General features: G+C 38.1%; 2 protein-coding genes across 7 annotated transcripts in view; one reads left to right on the top strand and one right to left on the bottom strand.

The window, feature by feature from the left end:
• Rars2 (arginyl-tRNA synthetase 2, mitochondrial) overlaps positions 1-8225 on the bottom strand; it is a 43120-nt gene extending 34895 nt beyond the window's left edge. The window contains exons 1-3 of the mRNA XM_042679603.1: positions 8145-8225; positions 4246-4319; positions 1550-1652 (exon numbers count right to left, since the gene is read on the bottom strand). Of these exons, the coding sequence (XP_042535537.1) occupies positions 1550-1652; positions 4246-4319; positions 8145-8180 (213 nt within the window). The 5' untranslated portion in view covers positions 8181-8225. The remainder of the gene's footprint in view (positions 1-1549; positions 1653-4245; positions 4320-8144) is intronic.
• Positions 8226-8355: 130 nt separating this feature from the next.
• Positions 8356-19688, top strand: part of Orc3 (origin recognition complex subunit 3) — a 50834-nt gene continuing 39501 nt past the window's right edge. For 2 of the 6 annotated variants that reach the window (XM_042679514.1, XM_042679512.1), the window contains exons 1-5: positions 8374-8434; positions 8666-8827; positions 10396-10450; positions 16187-16284; positions 17649-17790. In XM_042679514.1, coding sequence (XP_042535448.1) covers positions 8765-8827; positions 10396-10450; positions 16187-16284; positions 17649-17790 — 358 coding nt within the window. In that variant the 5' untranslated portion in view covers positions 8374-8434; positions 8666-8764. Of the gene's footprint in view, positions 8435-8665; positions 8828-10395; positions 10451-16186; positions 16285-17648; positions 17791-19688 lie in introns of all 6 variants that reach the window. The other 4 variants (XM_042679513.1, XM_042679517.1, XM_042679516.1 and 1 more) reach the window with 4 other exon arrangements.

The raw sequence follows: 19688 nt of genomic DNA, 5'->3' as shown, positions 1-19688 counted from the left end.
ACTAGTCTGACAAATTCCAAGAAATAAGGGAAATGGGTTAAATATTCTAATTCTACTATGGATATACTTGCTAATAAAAATGAGAACATTTTATAATCATATGTTGCTGGCTCACACCTATAATTCTAGTTACTCAGGAGGTGAAAATTGTGAAGCTCACAGTTCAAGGCAAGCCTCCACAAAAGTTGCATGAAACCTCATTTCAACCAACAGCTGGGTGAAGTGTCACAGGCCTGTCATAGTTATGGTGGCAAGCATAAAATAGGAGGATTTTAGCCCTGTCTATCCTAGGCAAAAAGCAAAATCTACCTCAGAAATAACCAGGGTAAAAAGGGCCAGGTACATGGCTCAGGCAGTAGAGTGCTTAGCAAACAGGAAGTTCTGAGTTCAAGTCCACATAATAATATAAAAAAAATATTCAGCTACCCAAATTCCTTTTTTTTTTTTTGCCAGTCCAGGGGCCTGAACTCTGGGCCTGGGCACTGTCCCTCAGCTCTTCAGCTCAAGGCTAGTGCTCTACCACTTGAGCTACAGTGCCACTTCCAGCTTTTTCTGGATGTGGTGCTGGAGAATCTAACCCAGGGCCTCATGCATGCACGGCAAGCACTTTACCACTGAGCCACCTTTCCAGCCCCCAAATTCCTTTATTATACAAATTCTGTAAGTTTTCTTTTCTTTTGTTTTTGGCAAGAAGAGGTGCTGAGATAGGGTCTCATAATGTCAGGCACACTGGTCATGAACTATGCAGCTCAGGCTGATCCTTAACTCTTGATGCCTCTGTCTGAAGCTGCTCAAGTGCTAGGATTACAGGTGTATGCTGCCATGTCCCAGCTTTAATTTATTTTTTCCCATTCCAAATTCTTTGTCAGTCGTGGGGCTTGAACTCTGGGCTTGGGTGTTGTCCCTGAGCTCTTCAGCTCAAGGCAAGCACTCTACCGCATGAGCCACAGTGTCACTTCTGGTTTTCTGGTGGTTAATTGGAGATAAGAGTCTCATGGACTTTCTTGCCCAGGCTGGCTTTGAACTGTGATCCTCAGATCTAGCCTCCTGAGTAGTTAGAATTACAGGTGTGAGCCACTGGCATCTGGCCTTTACAATCTTTTTAATTGTTCTTTTAGAATATAATACCCATCAGAAAACTTACAAATGTAGGTTAAGTCATCTACTTCTTATAATGACTCTATGTCTAATCATTTCTTCTCTTTAATGCTCTTAGAAACTCATTTTAAAACTTGTTACCCACATGTCTACTTTATCAAGCTTTTTCTAAATTCAAACACTCAACTAGCTTCAATGTGTAAAATTAATCAACACTTCAGCTCTCTTGTAAGTACTTAATAAAAACAGTGAACAATACTAGCTCAAGAGGAAATGCTTCAAAAATAATTTGAAAAATTGTTGTAACCTCTAGTATATGGTAAAAATGAATTTAAATGGTATCTTCCAAGATTCTATAAACAAAGAAACACTAAGGAATTCATGCTAGTAGGGCTATTTCCCCCCCTTTAACGTCTAAGGTCATGAATAATGTTAAATAGAGACAAAATACCTTTTCTGCCAGTCTCTTGGCTTGAGCTTGAATATCTGGTCTTGAAAGGTCACTGTTGTTTTCCAGTAAAGACTCCACAGAAAGCTGAAAATCTGCTACTTCTCTATAGACAGACATTGAAAAGAGAAAGGGATAATGTCTTCTTACAAATATTTCTAGTGTAAACAACTGCTAATCACTGTGCTAACCACACCAACACCATTTTATCAGATGTTACATATACAAAACTAAAGGTAAAGGAATTAGTAATTCCCTACTATTTACTCAGAATTTTTTTCTTATCATTTAAATCTTCCAAAATTGCAATTTTATTCTATTTTTGAAATAGGGAGAGATTTAAAATTAAATTTCTCCCTCTTGGGTCCTGCCGCAACTAACAAGTAGGGTTAAAAAAGCCCAGGTATCTAGACTTCTTTTAAAATGCTGCATCTATCTTAATGCTTGCTACTAGTGATCTCTGAACATGAAAGCAAAAGAGTTTTTAAAATGTAATTTGAGTTTCAACATGAAGGAGGGAAGAAAAGAGTATCATTCTTAATACTCAGCTCAGAGGTTCATTAAAGAACACTGCCAATTGACTTTTCTTCCAGGTGAGGATAAAACTGTAAAAATAAGCCCAATGCAACGCATCAACAACAGTAATACTGCTTTATCACAGTTGTTACCCTTAAGAAGGGAGGGGATAGAGTCAAAGTATATCAGTGACTTGAACAGTATTTGTAACATTACTGAAACAAAAATCATCACAAAAGTGAAAGAGGAAGATAGAGCTTTGACAATTTAGAAGACCACTTTCCATTTTCCCTACTAGTTTTTCTGTAGGTTTGAAACAGTTCCAAGGTTTACAATATTTCCCCTTCCCTATAAAATATTTGTGTTAATTACCCACACTAATATCTGATGCTCATGAGCAAAGTAGAAACTAGGCAGAGTAAGATGTATCATGTCTAACTAGTCACATAACATATTCTGGAGGGGCACAAGTGACCTCTTTCATATCACTCAGGAAATTGACTAAAATCCCTGTGTGACTTCTGATTACCATCCCATTAACAAAACTAGTTTACAATGACCATTAAGAATTTTCCTGGGCCTGTTGACCTCTTGAGCTACTTGGAAGACAGAACTGGATCAAAATTTCAGGCTGGTGCCACAAAAGATGAGTGAAATCCTATTTCAATCAATAAGCTAGGTGGCCCAAAACTTTGATCCCATGACATAACAGTACTAATATCCTTATATCTTTTCTAAATTTAATACTGAAATTCTACATTCCTGACATTACCATATGGCTGACAGTATAGTCATCTGCAGGGGAGCTGGTTCTAAGACACATTGTGGATACCCAACTCCCTAGTCACTCAAGCCTATTATATAAAATAGTGTAATGTTTGTATATATCCTACATATATTTTCTGTATACTTTAAATAAACTCTGTATTATGTGTAATGCCTAATGCAGAGTAGATGTTATGTAAGTCATTGTACTATGTTGTTTAGGAAATAATGACAAGGAAAAAAAGTCTGTACATGTTTAGTGTAGATGCTCTTTTCTTTGAGTATTTTGACCAGGCAGACTATGTGATACCGGGCTGGTGGAGAAACTGCATTTTATCCTAGTATTGAAGTTTCCCACTCAAATGGTAAGTATCAGTCGTGCTAACTAAACTCACAAGGAGACAGATATTTCCTTGCTGCTAATACAAAAACAGAATCTATGAGTAAACAATTCTAACAAATGCTTCCTTGTAAATGGTCTAAAAAAATGAAAACAAAACTATGTAGAAGATAAATATGGTACAACAGTATTCAGCCTTTAGTAACTTCAAAAGCCTTGAAGTTATCTCTGTTATGCAATTAAATACTAATTTCACTGGTAGTATAGCAAACACAAAAATAATTAGCACATATCAGATTCTAAAATGCAATTTTTTTGGTGCTGGGGCTCACTGTCCATAAGCTTCTTTTGTTCAAGGTTAGCACGCTACCACTTAGGCCACAGCTCTACTTCTGGCTTTTTTTGAGTATTTCATTGGAGATGAAGAATCAAACTTTCATGCCCCAGCTTGCTTCCAACTGTGATCCTCAAATCGCAATCTTCTGTGTAGCTAGGATTATAGCAATAAGCTATCCATGCTCAACTACAAATTTAATTTTATTAAGTCAATTGGAATTGGTTGAATAAAAAAGTTTATAATTAACTTTAAGGACTAGTCTAAAAATAGAAGCCTAACAAGTGGGTTTTTTTTTTTGGGTCCAGTCATGGGGCCTGAATTCTGGGCCTGGGCGCTGTCCCTCAGCTCTTCAGCTCAAGGCTAACGCTCTACCACTTGAGCCACAGCGCCACCTCTGGCTTTTTTCTTTTGCTTATATGGTGCTCAGGAATCGAACTCAGGGCCTCATGCATGCAAGGCAAGCGCTCTATCACTGAGCCACCTTCCCAGCCCACAAGTGGGTTTGTTTTTTTGTTCTGAATTTGAACTCAGAGCCTCGGCACTGTCCCTGAGCTTGTTTTGCTCAAAGCTAGCACTTTACCACTTGAACCACAGTGCCATTTTTTTGTTTATGTGGTACTGAGGAATTGAACCCAGGGCTTCACTAAGCCACATTCCTAGTCCCTTTGGTTTTGTTTTTTGAATTGCCAAAAAAATTCAACATTTCAAGCTCAATATTTTAAGAAATATACTTCACTTAACTCTTTTTTGGAAATTGGAATTGCAGATATTGACTTGATCAAGTTTTCTGGTGGAAGATCCAAAACTCTGGAAAGCTGAAAAGTCAAAAGAAACAAAACAGGGCAAGACTGTTAGACATATTGGGTAGATTGAATGGAATACTACTTAACACAAAAGAAATAAACTACTGATATATTTAACAACTAAATCTTAAATGCATCATGCTAAACTAAAGAAGCCTGAACAGAGAATTCTTTTGTTGTTATCAAAAAAACCAGAAAGAGAATATACATTTCCTTTGGCATTCTGGAAATTCCAAAACCATAAGGATTAAGAAAAAGATACATGGGAGTTGGAGGTGTGGCTTAGGTGGTTAACGTTAACCAATGAGTAAAAAATGATACTGGCTGTCAAGAGTTGAAGGCTAGGAAAGGGTATAAACATAAAGTACAGAGGAGGATTAAATTTTATGTTTGTAAATTTAAAAATTAAGAAAAATTTTATGGGAAAAGATCAACAATGAAAATTCAAAGATAATCTTCATTCAGAAAGTTTTGGAACCAAGAAACTTGAAACTAGAGGGAAAGGGATATGGGGGCAGGGAAATGATGGAAAGTTAAACTAATCAGAATGCATTGCACACCTAAATGGATATGTTAAACTGAAGCCCCTTGAACAACGATTAGGCATTTCTATAATAAATGACATACATGCGACAGACATATATAACTTATTTCCCAGAACAGCAGGAAAGCACAATAAACATTATCCCCCAACCTATGTTAATTTCCTCAAGACCAAGTAAGACTAATCTAACAGGACCAAACTTTTCATAAAACTTCATTCTAAAACCAGGCTGTCTTACTGACAAAAAAAAAAAAAAAAAAAAAAAAAAAAACGAGCTTCAAAAGCTTCAATAGAAGCTTTACAAAAGGCACAAACCATCCTGTAAGATGAAAATTTAGTAATGAACGGAAAAGACATTGGAGGCATTATTTATGGAGGGAGTATTCTGCATGTAGATGGTAGTTATGGCTCTCCAACAATGTGAATGCAGTTAGTGACTATAAGTTGAAATGGTTAAGATGGCAAACTATGTTATATGTATTTTCCCCACAATTAAAAAGAAGAGCTGAAAGAAAAAGTGAAAAACAGATTAAAAATCTGAAAACCATAGCCAGTGGCTCACACTCTTAATTCCAGCTGAGGGCTGAACTTCAAGTTTCTCAGCTAGCCTGAGCAGGAAAGCCCATGGAACTCACATCTCCAATTAACTACCAAAAAAGCTGGCTGTTGGCCCAAATGGTAGAGGCGCTAGCCTTGAGTACAAAAACTCAGGAACAGAGCTCAGGCCCAGAGTTCAAGCTCCAGGAACACACCTCATGCCCCAGCAAGAGAAAGAAAGAGGTCTGAAAACTTATTTGAAGTTTTTAAAATTAATTTTTTTGAAATTTTTTAAAAAGTTAAACTTTTATTTAAAAAACAAAAACAAAAAGGAGGCAGGCACTGGTGGCTCATGCCTATAATCTTAGCTACTCAGGAAGCTAGGATTTGAAAATCATGGTTCAAAGCCAATCCAGACAGGAAAGTCCAGGAGATTCTTATCTCCAGAAGTAGAGCTATGGCTCAAAGTGGTAGAGCGCTACCATTGAGCCAAAGAACTCAGGAACAGCATCCAGGCCCTGAAGTCAAGCCCCAGAACCGATTAAGAAAAAAAAAAAAGAAAATTTTAATAACTGGAAACAAAAGTATGATGCAGAAAGAAATGAGATTTTTTTTTTTTAAAAAAAACAAAGATTAAAGCAGAGAAAAAAAGAAAAAAAACTTGGAATGAGATAATCAATCCAACCTTAGAAAAGCTGGGGTCCTTGAAAATGGCAGGGAAGTAGGTAAATATATAAGGACAGAGACAAAGTACAAAGCCACAACTTTTAAGTAGATCTGAGCAGCCTCATCTGACTGGGCCCTAACATATTCTAACTTAAGAGCCAGAGAGATACATCAAAATCTCTCTCTGATGACTACTGGATAAGATTCTCAGAACGTGAACTACACCTGACAGACTTTCCTGGCCTCTAGCAACACTAAAGCTCAAGAATGTGACAGCCTTAGAAACTTGCAAAAAAAATTTCCTTACCTTGTGAATGAACACCTGAACTCTATACAACAGATTTCCATCTCTTTCTATTTTGCCTGCCTAATGATCTCCCCAATTCTCTAAGTGACTATTAAAACTTTAGCATCCAGTAGAAAAAGGACGTTATAGCCTATGAGCAGTCCTCAACCATTCATTTCTGTGGCACAAAGGCAACCCTGTTTCTATTACCAAGATACTAAATACAAGGTCAAGAAATATTAGTCTGGCTCTAGACAGGTGCCAAATTTGGTTAGGAGTTAAACTTGCCAGGTTCAGAATCAAATTATGACAACTGTATAAAATCCCCAATTTTGCTATCTTGACTTACGGGCTGAGAAAGCAAAGCATCAACTGAATAACTGAACCAATCTATCTAGTCTAGAAATCGATAGTTCACTATAACATGCCTTCATTATTTCTTTTGTCTTTATTAGCTAACTTTACAATCTTTGGAGACTTGACCTTGTTTGGTATAGAAGCTTCCTGAAAAACGTACCAATTCTTCAGAAGAAAGTAAAGCATCAAGATGCTTTGATGCCTTGCCAAGTAATTTCACCAGCCACATAAACAGTGTTAGACCAAGGGCAGCTTTGGATTATTACTATTATTACTGGTGGGTTGTGGGGCTTGAACTCTGGGCCTGGGCACTGTCCTTGAGCTCTTCAGCTTAAGGCAAGCGCTCTGTCACTTGAGCCACAGCACCACTTCTGGTTTTCTTCAGATTAATTGCAGATAAGAGTCTCACAGACATTCCTTCTGGGGCTTGGCTTTGAACTGCGATCCTCAGATCTCAGACTCCCGAGTAGCTAGGATTTCAGGCATGAGCCACAGGGTTCACAGCCAGCTGTGGATTCTTACCTGGTGATTATCCCTACCCACCTCCACCCTCTGTCACTGACAAATTGGCCTTAAATTCTCAGTAAATCTAACCATATTTTCCTAATTTGAGGCACTACCAAGAGCATTGATGAGGCAGTGTTTTCCTTTACCCAAGAAAGTAGTTAAGTTCAGGTTTGTCGCATAAAAGGTAATGTTGGTGACCTTAGGAAATCTAACACTGCCAGAGCAGCATGGCAGAGGAATTTCCCTTCAAATGCCAAGACAAAATAAAAACGAGCTTCGGTTGAGTAATACACTGGGCAAATGATGGATATTAAGTTATGCACTAATAAGAAGGAAGGGGGTCTGTAAAGACCCAGAGTGGAACGTTTCCTTGCAAAATTTTACAAGTAGTTAGTGAATTTAAAAAATTACGCTTGCTGAATCCCAGATCTCTTCCGAAGTTGTTTTTTTTTTTAAACTGCATCCTTGTAAAGTTGTTCAAATATGACCCTGAAGCAAAAACAAAAACAGTGCCATGGATTTCTTTGAGATTTACCCAAAAACGAATTTTAGGCCCAGACTGTATAAGAGAACACAAGAGAAATAAGTTTCTCTTTAGAACATTAATTCGGATCCATTCTCAATTTCACACAAGTGTGAGGAACACTAATTTCTGCAAGGTCCAATGGTCCCTAAGGCTTTGCACCCAGGGTGAAAGCACGCTGAACTCTGGGCTGGGAAGGCCACAAGCGCCTTTGGGGGTGACTTTTCACATCAATACAGAGGTCCTCCCCGACATTCCCCACCGCACGCAGAGCTCGCCCAGCCGCTCGGGGCCGGGGGGGGGGGGGGGGGGAGCGGGCAAGCAAGGGTCCGCAGAACCGGCGGGATGAGGACCAGTTCAAAGCAGTGAAGGGACTTGGGATCTTGGTCACCCCCCGGCCCGTGCGGGGACAAATACCTGACTGGCAATCGACCTGCGGAAGCCACACGCCATGCCTGGCCTCAGCCAGCGCGCGGCGACGGCGACGGCGGCGGCGGCGGCGGCGGCCGGCGAGTTCCAGTTTTACCTCCCACTTTCCTCCGCACGCCCCGCCCCCTCACGCCGGAAACCCGCATCGCCAGCCAATCAAGAAGCCGTATAGCACGCCACTAACCTTTGCCCTGCCGCCGCGAGGGCGCGCGGGAAACTCCGGCGCACCGGGACGACGCCGAGGTATTCGGACCATGGCTACCTCCTCGGTGTCCAAGGTACGTGGGGGCGGGCGCTCACGGTGGCCCCACCACCGCCTGAGGCGTCTTTGAAGAAGGGATGGAGCAGAGGCTCTGTAGGTTTCGGTTCCCTGGCTGGAGGGGCGGGGTGGCCGACGGAGTTCGCCTGTCTTTGCTCGGGATCCAGGGGAGGCCGACTGTGTGGGGCCGCAGGTCGCGGGTCTCCCTCGTGGTGCGGCCTGGAGGACTTCTACTTTCTGTTTTATGGAGGTCTGTTGTCCCGAGGATGCGCCCTATCATTCTCTACTTGTTCCCTGTCATCAATATGGACTGTGTGCCTAGCACCACGTTAGGTATTGAGATACCTAGATGAGCCGTGCAGACCGGTTTTTGCACGGAAGAAAGACGTTGATTGGACGTTCATCAACTGTGGTAAGTGTTAGCGAGGGAAAAAAGTTCCAAAAGAATAAGAGGAGTGGGAAAAACTTAGCGCAGATGAGAGTCTGCGACGGCTTTGTGAAGAAAGCAGCATTTAGGCTTTACCTGAAAAATGAGTAGAAGCTTGGCAGGTGTAGAGTTGGGGAAAGGGATAGCCTAACACCTTTTTTTCCCCTTAGAAGACAGAAATAATGGAAAACAATCAGGTAGTAGAGAAAGAATAGGAACGTTAGGAAAATTGAGAATGAAAAAGTAATGCAAGTATGTGTGTATGGGGGGAGTGGAGGTTATGTAGACCTCTCAAGTGGACTGCCTAGGTGACTCCCAGGACTACAAGTCAGAGTAGTTAAGATCAATCCTCAAGTTGTACTGTCCAGAGTGGCATTCTTTTGAATATTCATTTGGTATTCAATATTCTTTTGGTATTCATTTGAATTGAAGTACAATTCAATATTCAGTTCTCTCGTAGCACTAAGCCACATTTTGACCTCTTAATAACCCTTGTGACTGTTGCTACTATTTCAGAATAGATGTATGAGATTTCTGTCATTATAGGAAGCTATTCTGGATAGTGTATTCTGGACCATAAGTGCATGGGGAAGCCCCTAAAGTCAAGCTGTCTGATGAAAAATATAGATGAAGAAAGTGTACAAACATTTCTCCCAGTGAATTAATGATGAGTGCTTACCCAAACATCTCATTTTTAACTGATTAAAATGGTCTATGAGAGTCGAAAGAGGAAGTGCAAATCCTGAGGTTTAAAGTTTCAGCAGACTGTGATGCCAGCTTCAAAGACAGAAAAGATTTGACAGTACACATATTTTTATTTGGATGATGATTTTGTTCTTCTCAATACAGATCTATAGGTTTTGAGTGGTCAGTCTTCAACCACCTCTTATTTTTGTGTATCTTACTGAAAATGAGATTTTTTTTAGGAAAGAATACTTATATTGGGATGATTATAAAGTAGACCCAATTAGTTTTTTTTGTTGTTGTTACTTGGCCAGCCCTGGGACTTGAATTCAAGGGCCTGGATAATGTGTGTTTTTGTTTTTGTTTTCGTTTTTTTTTTTGCACAAGGCTAGTGTTCTATCAGGAGCCACAGCTTTGCTTCTGCCTTTTTGGTTGTTAACTGGAGATTAGAGTTTCACAGACTTTTCTGTTTGGGCTGGCTTTGAACTGCAACCCTCAGATATCAGCCTTCTGAGTAGGTAGGATTTCAGGTGTGAACCACCAGTGCCTGGCAATAACAAACTTCTTTTGGAATGAATAGTGTTATTTGAACATTGTTGATCTTCATTTTAATACATAATATTTATGTTATTTTCCACTAAGTCTTGTGAAAATGGAACCATTAGTTAAATTTAATCAAGTTTATTTTCATCTACCTATTAGCGTCTCAAAGAATAAAAGTGAAATAAGTAATGTGCTTTCTTAGAAACCAAGAAACATCTTTCCCTCCTTTTAAAATCTGCACATCCATGAATATTTGGGCACTTTTTTGCTCTGTACCTAATTTGACTTTATGCTTATTCCCCCCCGCCCCCCTTTTTAAAAATTAGGGCTGTTTTGTGTTTAAACCAAGCTTCAAGAAGAGAAAGATCTCTGTACCAATAGGTAAGTGTCTCAAGATCAAATTTGTTCGCTATTTCTTCTCCCATTTCATCTTCAATATGAAGACCTATACTTAATTTAACTTAATTTTCTTTTCTAAGCTTGGCTTTCTCTGCATGTTGCTGTAAAGGGTATATATTTCAGTAGTGATATTGACTGAAGGGAGAAAGGAATACTTCAGGGAATGATCTAAAGGGGAATATAAATGTATACTTAAAAGGAAAGCTGTAAAATAAAAATACCTTTTGGGCTGGGAAGGTGGCTCAGTGGTAGAGCGCTTGCCTTGTATGCATGAGGTCCTGGGTTCGATTCCTCAGCACCACATACGCAAAAAGAAAAATGCTGGAAGTGGTGCTGTGGCTCAAGTGGTAGAGCGCTAGCCTTGGGACAGCGCCCAGGCCCAGAGTTCAGGCCCCATGACCGGACCCCCCCAAAAAAAAAATCTTTTAAGGATTTGTGTGCCATAATTGTTTTATCTACAACTTCTGAAATGAAAATGAAAATCATTTTCTACTAGAAAAGTATATTGATCTTTGATCAAATAAAAATGCTGATTAGGAACACAGATGTCTAGTAATGGAGGAAATATGTATATGTGTGTGTATATGTATATAATAAAACTAATACAGAAAAGTGTAAGAGAAAAAATAGAAATTTGTATTTTCTAATGAAAATTATGTAAAAATATTACTGGATGAAATAAATAATATTGGGCTGTAATGTGGCTTAATGGTAGAGTGCTTGCCTAGCATGCATGAAGCCCTGGGCTTGATTCCTCAGTATCACAGAAAAAACCAGAAATGTCCCTGTAGATCAAGTGAGAGTGCTAGCCTTAAGCACAGAAAGGCTCAGGGACAGTGCCCAGGCCCTGAATTTAGGAGATTGAAATCCAAAGGATGGAGATTCACAATCATTCCAAGCAATAAAAGTCATCAGACTCCATCTCAAGAATAAGCACCAATAAAAAAAAAATTAAAAGAAAAAAAGAATAAGCACAAAAAGTAGATCTGGAGTCATAGTTCAAAAGAGAAAGTGCCACCTGAGTAAGCAGTCTGAGTGAGTGAGAGGCCCCAAATTCAAACTCCAGGATTGGAAAAACAAAGAATCAACTGGTTATAGTATGCCGTTTTATAAATAAATTTGCTGTGATGGTTAATTTTGATTGTCAATTTATTTGGATTAAGAGATACCTAGATGATTAGTAAAGCATACTTCTGGGTGCCACTGATGGTGTTTCTAGAGAAGATTGGATCATGTGGATCTGGACATAATTATTTTATCCATTAATGGATGCAAAATTTGAGTGGACTATTGAAGGATGGTATGGAAACTGTATTGTCGTGGGTGTGTCTAATAGGAGGCAGTGGCTTGCTGGAATTGTGCTTTTTTTTTTTTTTTTTTTTTAATCTTGTTTCTGGCAACCTGAAGTGATCATTCTCCTCCTCCTGATCCTCTAGCTACTTGGATGTTCTGCTTTGTCTCAGGCCCAAAGTAATGGAGCCAGTAGATTTTGGACTGAATTGTCTCTGCATAAAATACATCTTCTCACAGAAATGTCAGTCTAACATAGTTGGCAAGATAAAGAAAAATCATCTAAATGGAAAGATAAAGAAAAATCATCTAAATGGAATTTAGGAATACACTCCATGCATACCAACATATGTTGGGGGGGGGGGGGGGGGAGGAACCTCTGAAGTCCTAGATCTCTTACAGTAATTCTACCAAGATATAGACATACCTAGATTAGAACTAAAGAAATTTGGAATGTGCACCTAACACTTAACTGGTTGTATGGCCTTTGCTCTGGTGTTTCCCTAGGTCTCCACATCTGTAAAGGCAGGGTCTAGATTGGTTTATTAAGATGTCATCCTTATCTCATTCCTCTAAAAGCTAACACATAGTGCTTTGTGAATAGTAAATAATTTGTGTTACTGTGGACTGTCAAGTACCTCAGCCTTGTAGTTTGTGTTGTAAGACTCCCTCTCTCAGCTGAAGGAAGGGAAAACCTGAGAATGAGCAGCAGAAGACATTATGTTTTCAAATGGGACAGAGTTGCTGCCTATATTAATCCTTCACACCTTTTCTACCAGTTTCTGCTGTCAATGTAAAAGTGTCAGTTTCCTGAGAGGAAGTAGTGAGCATTGGTTGTGAAAAGACAAGAGGAAACTTGAGTGTCATGGAATTGTTATCTGTCTTGATCTCCACCTTCAAGGGATGGTTATGTACACTGGCTGACAATATCAAGTTGTTAAAATGAGTATTTTACTTACAAATTATATTTCAATAAAACTAAATGAAAAATGCCTTCATTTGAAGCATTTATCTTTAGACAGTCTGTTTAGTGATCAAGTTAAGAAGACTTTTCAAGCAAATAACATGATTGTTAGTCAAAAAGTGGTTATTAGAATCATTTTGGGGAACTTTTTATCTTGATACAATTGTAGATTCATATGCAGTTGTAAGAAATAATAGAGAGTTCTCTACCCTTTGCCTAGTTATCCTCAGTAGTACAGACTTATATTTAAGTATCCAGTTCTGTGTCTCTGTCTGTGTACGTTGCTGGAGATTGAACCCACGGCTTCATACATGTTAGGTGAGTGCTCTACATCCCAGCTCAAGAGTTTCTTTTTGTTTTTTGGGGGGGTCTGGTTGTGGGGCCTGAACTCTGGGCCTGGGCACTGTCCCACAGCTCTTCAGCTCAAGGCTAGCGCTCTACACTTGAGCCACAGCGCCACTTCCAGCTTTTTTTTTCTTTTTGCTTATGTGGTGCTGAGGAATCGAACCCAGGGCCTCATGCATGCAAGGCAAGCGCTCTACCACTGAGCCACCTTCCCAGCCCCAAGAGTTTCTTAAACGGAGTAACTACCTGAACTTTACACTATATATTTTTGTATTTCTAAGAGTATATCAGAATTTTTATCTCCATTAAAATATGTGCAAATACGTAGAAAGAACTTTCTCAGTGTTAATGTGCTTTAATGGTAGAGTGGGATTTGAACCCAACTGTCTGATTCCAGAGCCCATGGTCTATTAATTAATATAACCACCTCTATATGAAACAAATAGTTGCTTAGAACTTTTTGTGCTGAATTCCATTTATAAAGTAATAAGATTTTCAGTATGTAGTGCCAGTAAATGTGATATGCATAGTTTTATAATATGAGCTGTTTTAGACCTTTGATAAAATTTTTATTGTGCCAATAAGACCAACAGATACTGTTATAATATGAAAATCTTCAAGAAATTGATGCCAATTATGAGACAGATGGAGCAGGAATGAGGAATATCAATACACTTATTAGCACTTGCCTTCACTAGCTGCATTTCTTGAAACAGAGAAGTAGAAAGATGTGCTGCATTTTCCCCACCATCTGTCTGACTTGAAGACATTGGGCATGCCCTTGAGGCACTGGTTACTTCCTCTCCTCAGTATTCTCTAGATAACTGCACAGCCTAGGTTCTTCACTGTGAATTTTGTTGCAGTGTTACTTCAGCAAATAAATTTATGCCTTGATTTGCCCCTGAACATTTTACTGTGATTCTACCCACTTTCAATATAAAATGACGTGTTTTTCTGTTTAAAGCTACCTTGTTACTGTTTTACCTCTTAATATCTTGCTTTTTTATTTTTTCTTTTGCATTTTAATTTAGTAACTTTCCTTTGTTGACTGAACTGGGGCTTGAACTCAGGGTTCTATACAACAGGAAATATGAAGGAAGTAGAAAACTATAATAAATTAAAAAATATTTGATTTAACAAAGGTTTGTGATGGCTTTTGTATGTGAAACTTATTTCTCTTTCTCTCTGTTGCTTTCTTGCTTGTGTGTTTATGACAGAGGCTCAGGCTGGCTTCAGACTTGCAACTTACTATTGCTGGGGTGACAGGTGTACACTGGTGTTTCAGGCCTCAGCTTGCACATGGTTTTTTTTTTTTGGCTTACACAGTTATCCAGGAAAGGGAGGGAATGGTTATTGTTTTAGCTACAAATGGGCATGAATTGATTTTAAATTTCATCTTATATGATCAAAATACCTATGTAATAATTTTTGAGAAATTAAAAAATTATTATAAAATTATTTTTATAGGAAGTCCTGTTTTTTTAATATGAGGAATTAGTCTATTTTTAATGTCTCTAAATTAGAAAGTATCCTGATTAAAAAAAAATTTATTTTTGTAGTACTGAAGAATCAAACTCAGGGCCTTATGCATGCTATGTAAGGACTCTACCACTAAGCCACATTCCCAGCCTATTTTGTTTTTTTAATGTAAAGAGTAACATTGATTGATGACAGTGCAAGATACAGTATTTTAAAGAGTTCTAGATTAATACAGAAATAGAGTTAGATTCAGTACTTTAAAGAGTTCTAGATTAATATAGAAATAAAGTTAGATTCAGTAATAATGGAAGATAAAGTTGAAAAATAGCTTAAATAGACAAGTATTTATTAAAAAAAAAAAAAAAAGGTCAAATTAGTGGGAGAAAGAATCTATTTGTCAGTAAGTGAATGTTTTTTTTTTCCGAATTAGATGTCATATACCATTGTGAATTATAAAATCAGTTTAGTGAATCATGCCACAAGAAAAGAAAACATTTGCTATTATATGATAAGGATTGTTCCATGTGATTTTTGGTTTTGTTTTTGTGTATGTGTTAAATTATGGTGTAAAATGTTTTCTTAATGTGAATTGTAGTTTTGAAGTTTGAAAAACACTATAATAAAAATTATTTTGAAAAATGGCTAACACGTTGGAGAAAACATCAAGAGTATAAAATATATAGACTTAAAGCCAGTGCCAGTCATGCAGAACTGTAAACCTACTTACTCAGGATACATGATATCAGTGTTAGAAGTTCAAAGCCAGCCCAGGCAGAAAAATCCATCATATCATCTCCAAAATTAACAAAAAGTTAGGTTGGATCAAGTGGTAGATTGCCAGCTGTGAGCAAGCAAGAGCTCAAGACCCTAGTTCAACCTTTGGTACCAGCATAAATAAAAATAATTTAAAGAATAAAAAATTAAATGAGACTGGACCAAAGTGTGTCAGTGGAATCAAAATAGTAATAGAATCATTAAAAAGAATTCAAAGCAAAAGCATAAGCCAAAATATATGAGAATAATAGAAGTAAATATGAATGAGAATAAATAATGAAGCATTAATAGTAAATGTATATGTTTCAAACCAGAAACCATTAAGTAAAACTGTTAGAGCTGGAGCAGTAGGTCATGCCTATAATCATAGTTATTCAAGAGGCCAAGATTAGGAGGATAGTGGTTAAAGACCAGACTGGACAAATGTTTATGAGATTCCATCTCAACCAGTAAAAACCTGGGCACAGTGGCAAGCGCTTGTCCTCCCAGGTCAAGGATAATAGTACAGGCAGGCTCAAGTGTAAATGTCAGAACCTACTGGAAAAGTAAAGCAAAAAAAGTTGGGTGTGGATTAAATGGTAGAGCCACGTGCCTAACAAAACCCTGTTCAGCTAAATGAAAACAAAAACTTAGAAATTTAGAAGTTAAAGGAAATTTAGATTTATTATTATTTATGTTTTTTGTAGTGCTGGAGTTGGAGCTTGGGATCTGGCATTTGCTATCTCGTGAGCTATACTACAGCTTTAAAAAATTTTAATTGTGTGTTTAGAAAAAAAAAACAACAACTTCAATTTCTATTTCTCACTATGTGGCTGTATACACCACTTCAGATTTTTAGTGTATAAACCATCTTTCTTTGTTTTTAGAAGACTACTTTAGCAAAGGGAAAAATGAGTCTGAAGACAATAAGCTTCGATTTGAAACTTACCATTTGCTGTGGCAACAGATGAAATCTGAAACTGAGGTGAGTACCTCTTTTGTTAACTTTTCTCCTATACTCATGCTGTCGATCTCCTGCTGCTTCAGTCTCACCAATTTACAAGAGTTTTGGTGAACTACAGGAAATATTGGTCAAGAATACTCTTTAAGATGACTCATATTTATAGAGCTTTAGATATTTCATGATACTGGTAATGCCACTCTTACATTGTCCTTCAGTTATTTCTACAAGTACGAAATGAGAATATTAAAACTAAACCCCCTCATCCTCACATATAGGTACTGTATTTTCTATGTTCCAGCTCTAAAAGATGGCAGTTGGTACCTCTAGAGCTAGCATATTGTTTCTAAAACCACTGAGGGAGGTCAGAATAAGCCACTGCAACGGGTACATGTGCATCTGTCTATTGCAAAAGGTTGCAGACACAAGAATGGTTCTGAGTAGCAAATCATTTTGTAAAAAATACTTACATCTATATACTTTAGTAAACACTGGATTCAGGTAGAGGCTTCTTTTTCTTTTTTCTTTCTTTTTTTTTTTGGGGGGGGGGTCTGGTTGTGGGGTCTGAACTCTGGGCCTGGGCGCTGTCCCTCAGCTCTTCAGTTCAAGGCTAGCTCTCTACCACTTGAGCCACAGCGCCACTTCCTGCTTTTTTCTTTTTGCTTATGTGGTGCTGATGAATCAAACCCAGGGCCTCATGCATGCAAGGCAAGCACTCTACCACTGAGCCACCTTCCCAGCCCCTCAGAGAGGCTTCTTATCTAAAGGTATTCACCTGAAGAAAGACCTGTCTTAGTAAGAAGAGATTGAAAATCTAACACTTGGCTCAGATAGAGATTACCACAGATGGAAGTGGCGCTGTGGCTCAAGCGGTAGAACGCTCGCCTTGAGCTGAAGAGCGTAGGGACGGCATCCAAGCCCAGAGTTCAAGCCCCACGACCGACCCAAAAAAAAAAAAAAGATTACCACAGATGACCTCCTAATGACTAACCTTGTCTGTATAATGAGACAGCCTCTGTTTCTTGCATTTTTCTCCCACTCTCTTATAACCTGTTGCCATTTCCACTCCCATATCTACTCTCACATCCCAACAACCAGCCCCAGAACCATAATTTCTTTCTCTAGTTCAAAATACATTTTAAGCTACCCCCATCTTGCTTTTATTTTGTGTCAGTTACTTTGTCTTGCACATTATATGTTAATACAGTTGTACGGGTTTTGTTTCTTCTTGTAAATGTATTTTTAGTTTATAGACAAATTATTGAACATTCAAAGGGAAGCAAAAAATATGAAATTTCTTTTTACCAGTAAAGACACATCATGTTACCGTTAACTGATTATTCATAAAGCTTTGTGTGTGTGTGTGTGGGGGTTTTTTTTTTTTGTAGCAACTACAGGAAGAATTAAATAAAAACCTGTTTGACAGTCTACTTGAATTTCTTCGAAAGTCTCATTCTGGATTCCACAAATCAAGTGACTGGGGCTGCCAAATAAAACTCAGAGAAATTCCAACTGCTGCCCTCATTCTTGGTATGTACATATCTATACTGAGTGCATGAACAAATGTGTGTATGCTTTTTAATTGTTGTATTTCTGAGAATTGTGGGGAATAACTTGTTCTAATAAACAACTTTTAGTTACAGAATGAAACTGTAGTTTATGTTCTTTCAAAATCAAGAAGTTTGTTATACTGATCATTTGTGAATTAAAACAACTGGTACAGCTAGTGTTCTCTTTAACTTTTTGTCAGGAGGAAGAACTGCATTTGTTTTATTCTTCCATATCCGTGTTATAAAGGTATATGAGATTTGGATTCAGTGAAAAATCAGTGGGCCTGACTTTGTCTTCTTCTAAAACAATCACATCTTAATACTAAGATATATTAAGTAACCTATAATAAATTGTTTTCGTGTGCTGAGTTTTTCAGTTTCAGGTTGCACTATATTAACTGCATTAGGAAAGGACTTGGGTGAATTTTATATAAATTACTTTCAGATTACAGGTTGAAAAATTTTAAAAATATCCATCACTAATACCTATCTTTACTAAACATGGATTCTAAGATGGTAGAGAAAGAATTCTCTGAAATATTGGCAAATTTCTATCTTTTGTTTTTTTGGTTTGTTTTTTTTTTTTTTGGTTGGTCTTGGGGCTTGAACTCTAGCCCTGGGCACTGGCCCTCAGCTCTTCAGCGCAAGGCTAGTGCTCTGCAACTTAAGCCACAGTGCCACTTCTGGTTTTCTGGGTGGTTTATTGGAGATAAGAGTCTCACATTAAAACAAAGGAAGAGGTAACAATGCTCAATAGGAAATGTACTCATTACCTTACTCATGTAACTATAACCCCTCTGTACACTATTTTTATAATGAAAAACATTTAAAAAAAAAAAACTCACAGACTTTGCTGTCCGAGCTGGCTTTGAACTGCGATCCTCAGATCTCAGCTTCCTGAGTAGCGAGAATTACAGGTGTGAGTCACTGTCACCAGCTTTCTATCCTTTTTCTTAAAAGGATTTGTGTGTGTATGTATTTATGTTTATTATGATAAGGTTTTTTTTTGGGGGGGGGTGGTCATGGGACTTGAACTCTGGGCCTGAGCGCTGTCCCTGAGCTCTTCAGCTCAAGGCTAGCACTCTACCACTTGTGCCACAGCGCCACTTCCAACTTTTTCTGCTTATGTGGTGCTAAGGAATCAAACCCAGGGCTTCATGCATGCAAGGCAAGCACTCTACCACTGAGCCACCTTCCCAGTCCCCTTTGTTTTTTTTTAATGCTTTGCTACCTCTGGAGATATTTATTCAACCCAGCCTCCAAACCAAGTTGCCCTTTGTTTTTGAATGATTTAAAAAGAAATAATAACAAAATAATGAAATCACTCCTATTTTTAAAGATCAGTTACCCCTATTCAATAGTTTTCCAAAGAGGAATTTTGCTAAATATCTTTCCGAATAAACCAGTTGTGTTAGTCAGCTTTCTGATTCTGTGACAAAATACTCAGTAATCAATTGATGAGGAAAAAAGGTTTGGCTCATGATTTCAGTGGTTTTAGTTTATAGTTTATTGTACCTTGCTCTTTTGGGTCAATACCAAGGCAGTCAATCAGGATCAGAGTGAAGAGGCTGTCCTTTCAAGGACATATACACAACACCCTAACTGCCTTCCACTAGGATGTACTTTCTGTAGCTTCCATTTCCTCCCAGTAAGTACCAGGCCTTCAGTACATAAACCTTTTGGGGTATATTCAGGAACCAAACTATATCTTTAACATGAACCTTTACAATTATAATTGATATGCCTTCATTTCTATGATATATTTTCTTCATCTCTATTATGAATCATGTTTTTTAAATGATTTTAGTTGGTTGTTTGCTTGATGTCTTGAATACCTTCTTTTTTTGCCAGTAATAGGGTCTCATGTACTTGGCTCAG

The sequence above is a fragment of the Dipodomys spectabilis genome, unplaced genomic scaffold, assembly GCF_019054845.1.
Source record: "Dipodomys spectabilis isolate Male_0828 unplaced genomic scaffold, ASM1905484v1 ptg000053l, whole genome shotgun sequence".
NCBI lineage: Eukaryota > Metazoa > Chordata > Mammalia > Rodentia > Heteromyidae > Dipodomys > Dipodomys spectabilis.
The sequence above is the reverse complement of the archived record's forward strand: the minus strand, read 5'-3'. Positions and strand labels throughout refer to the sequence as shown.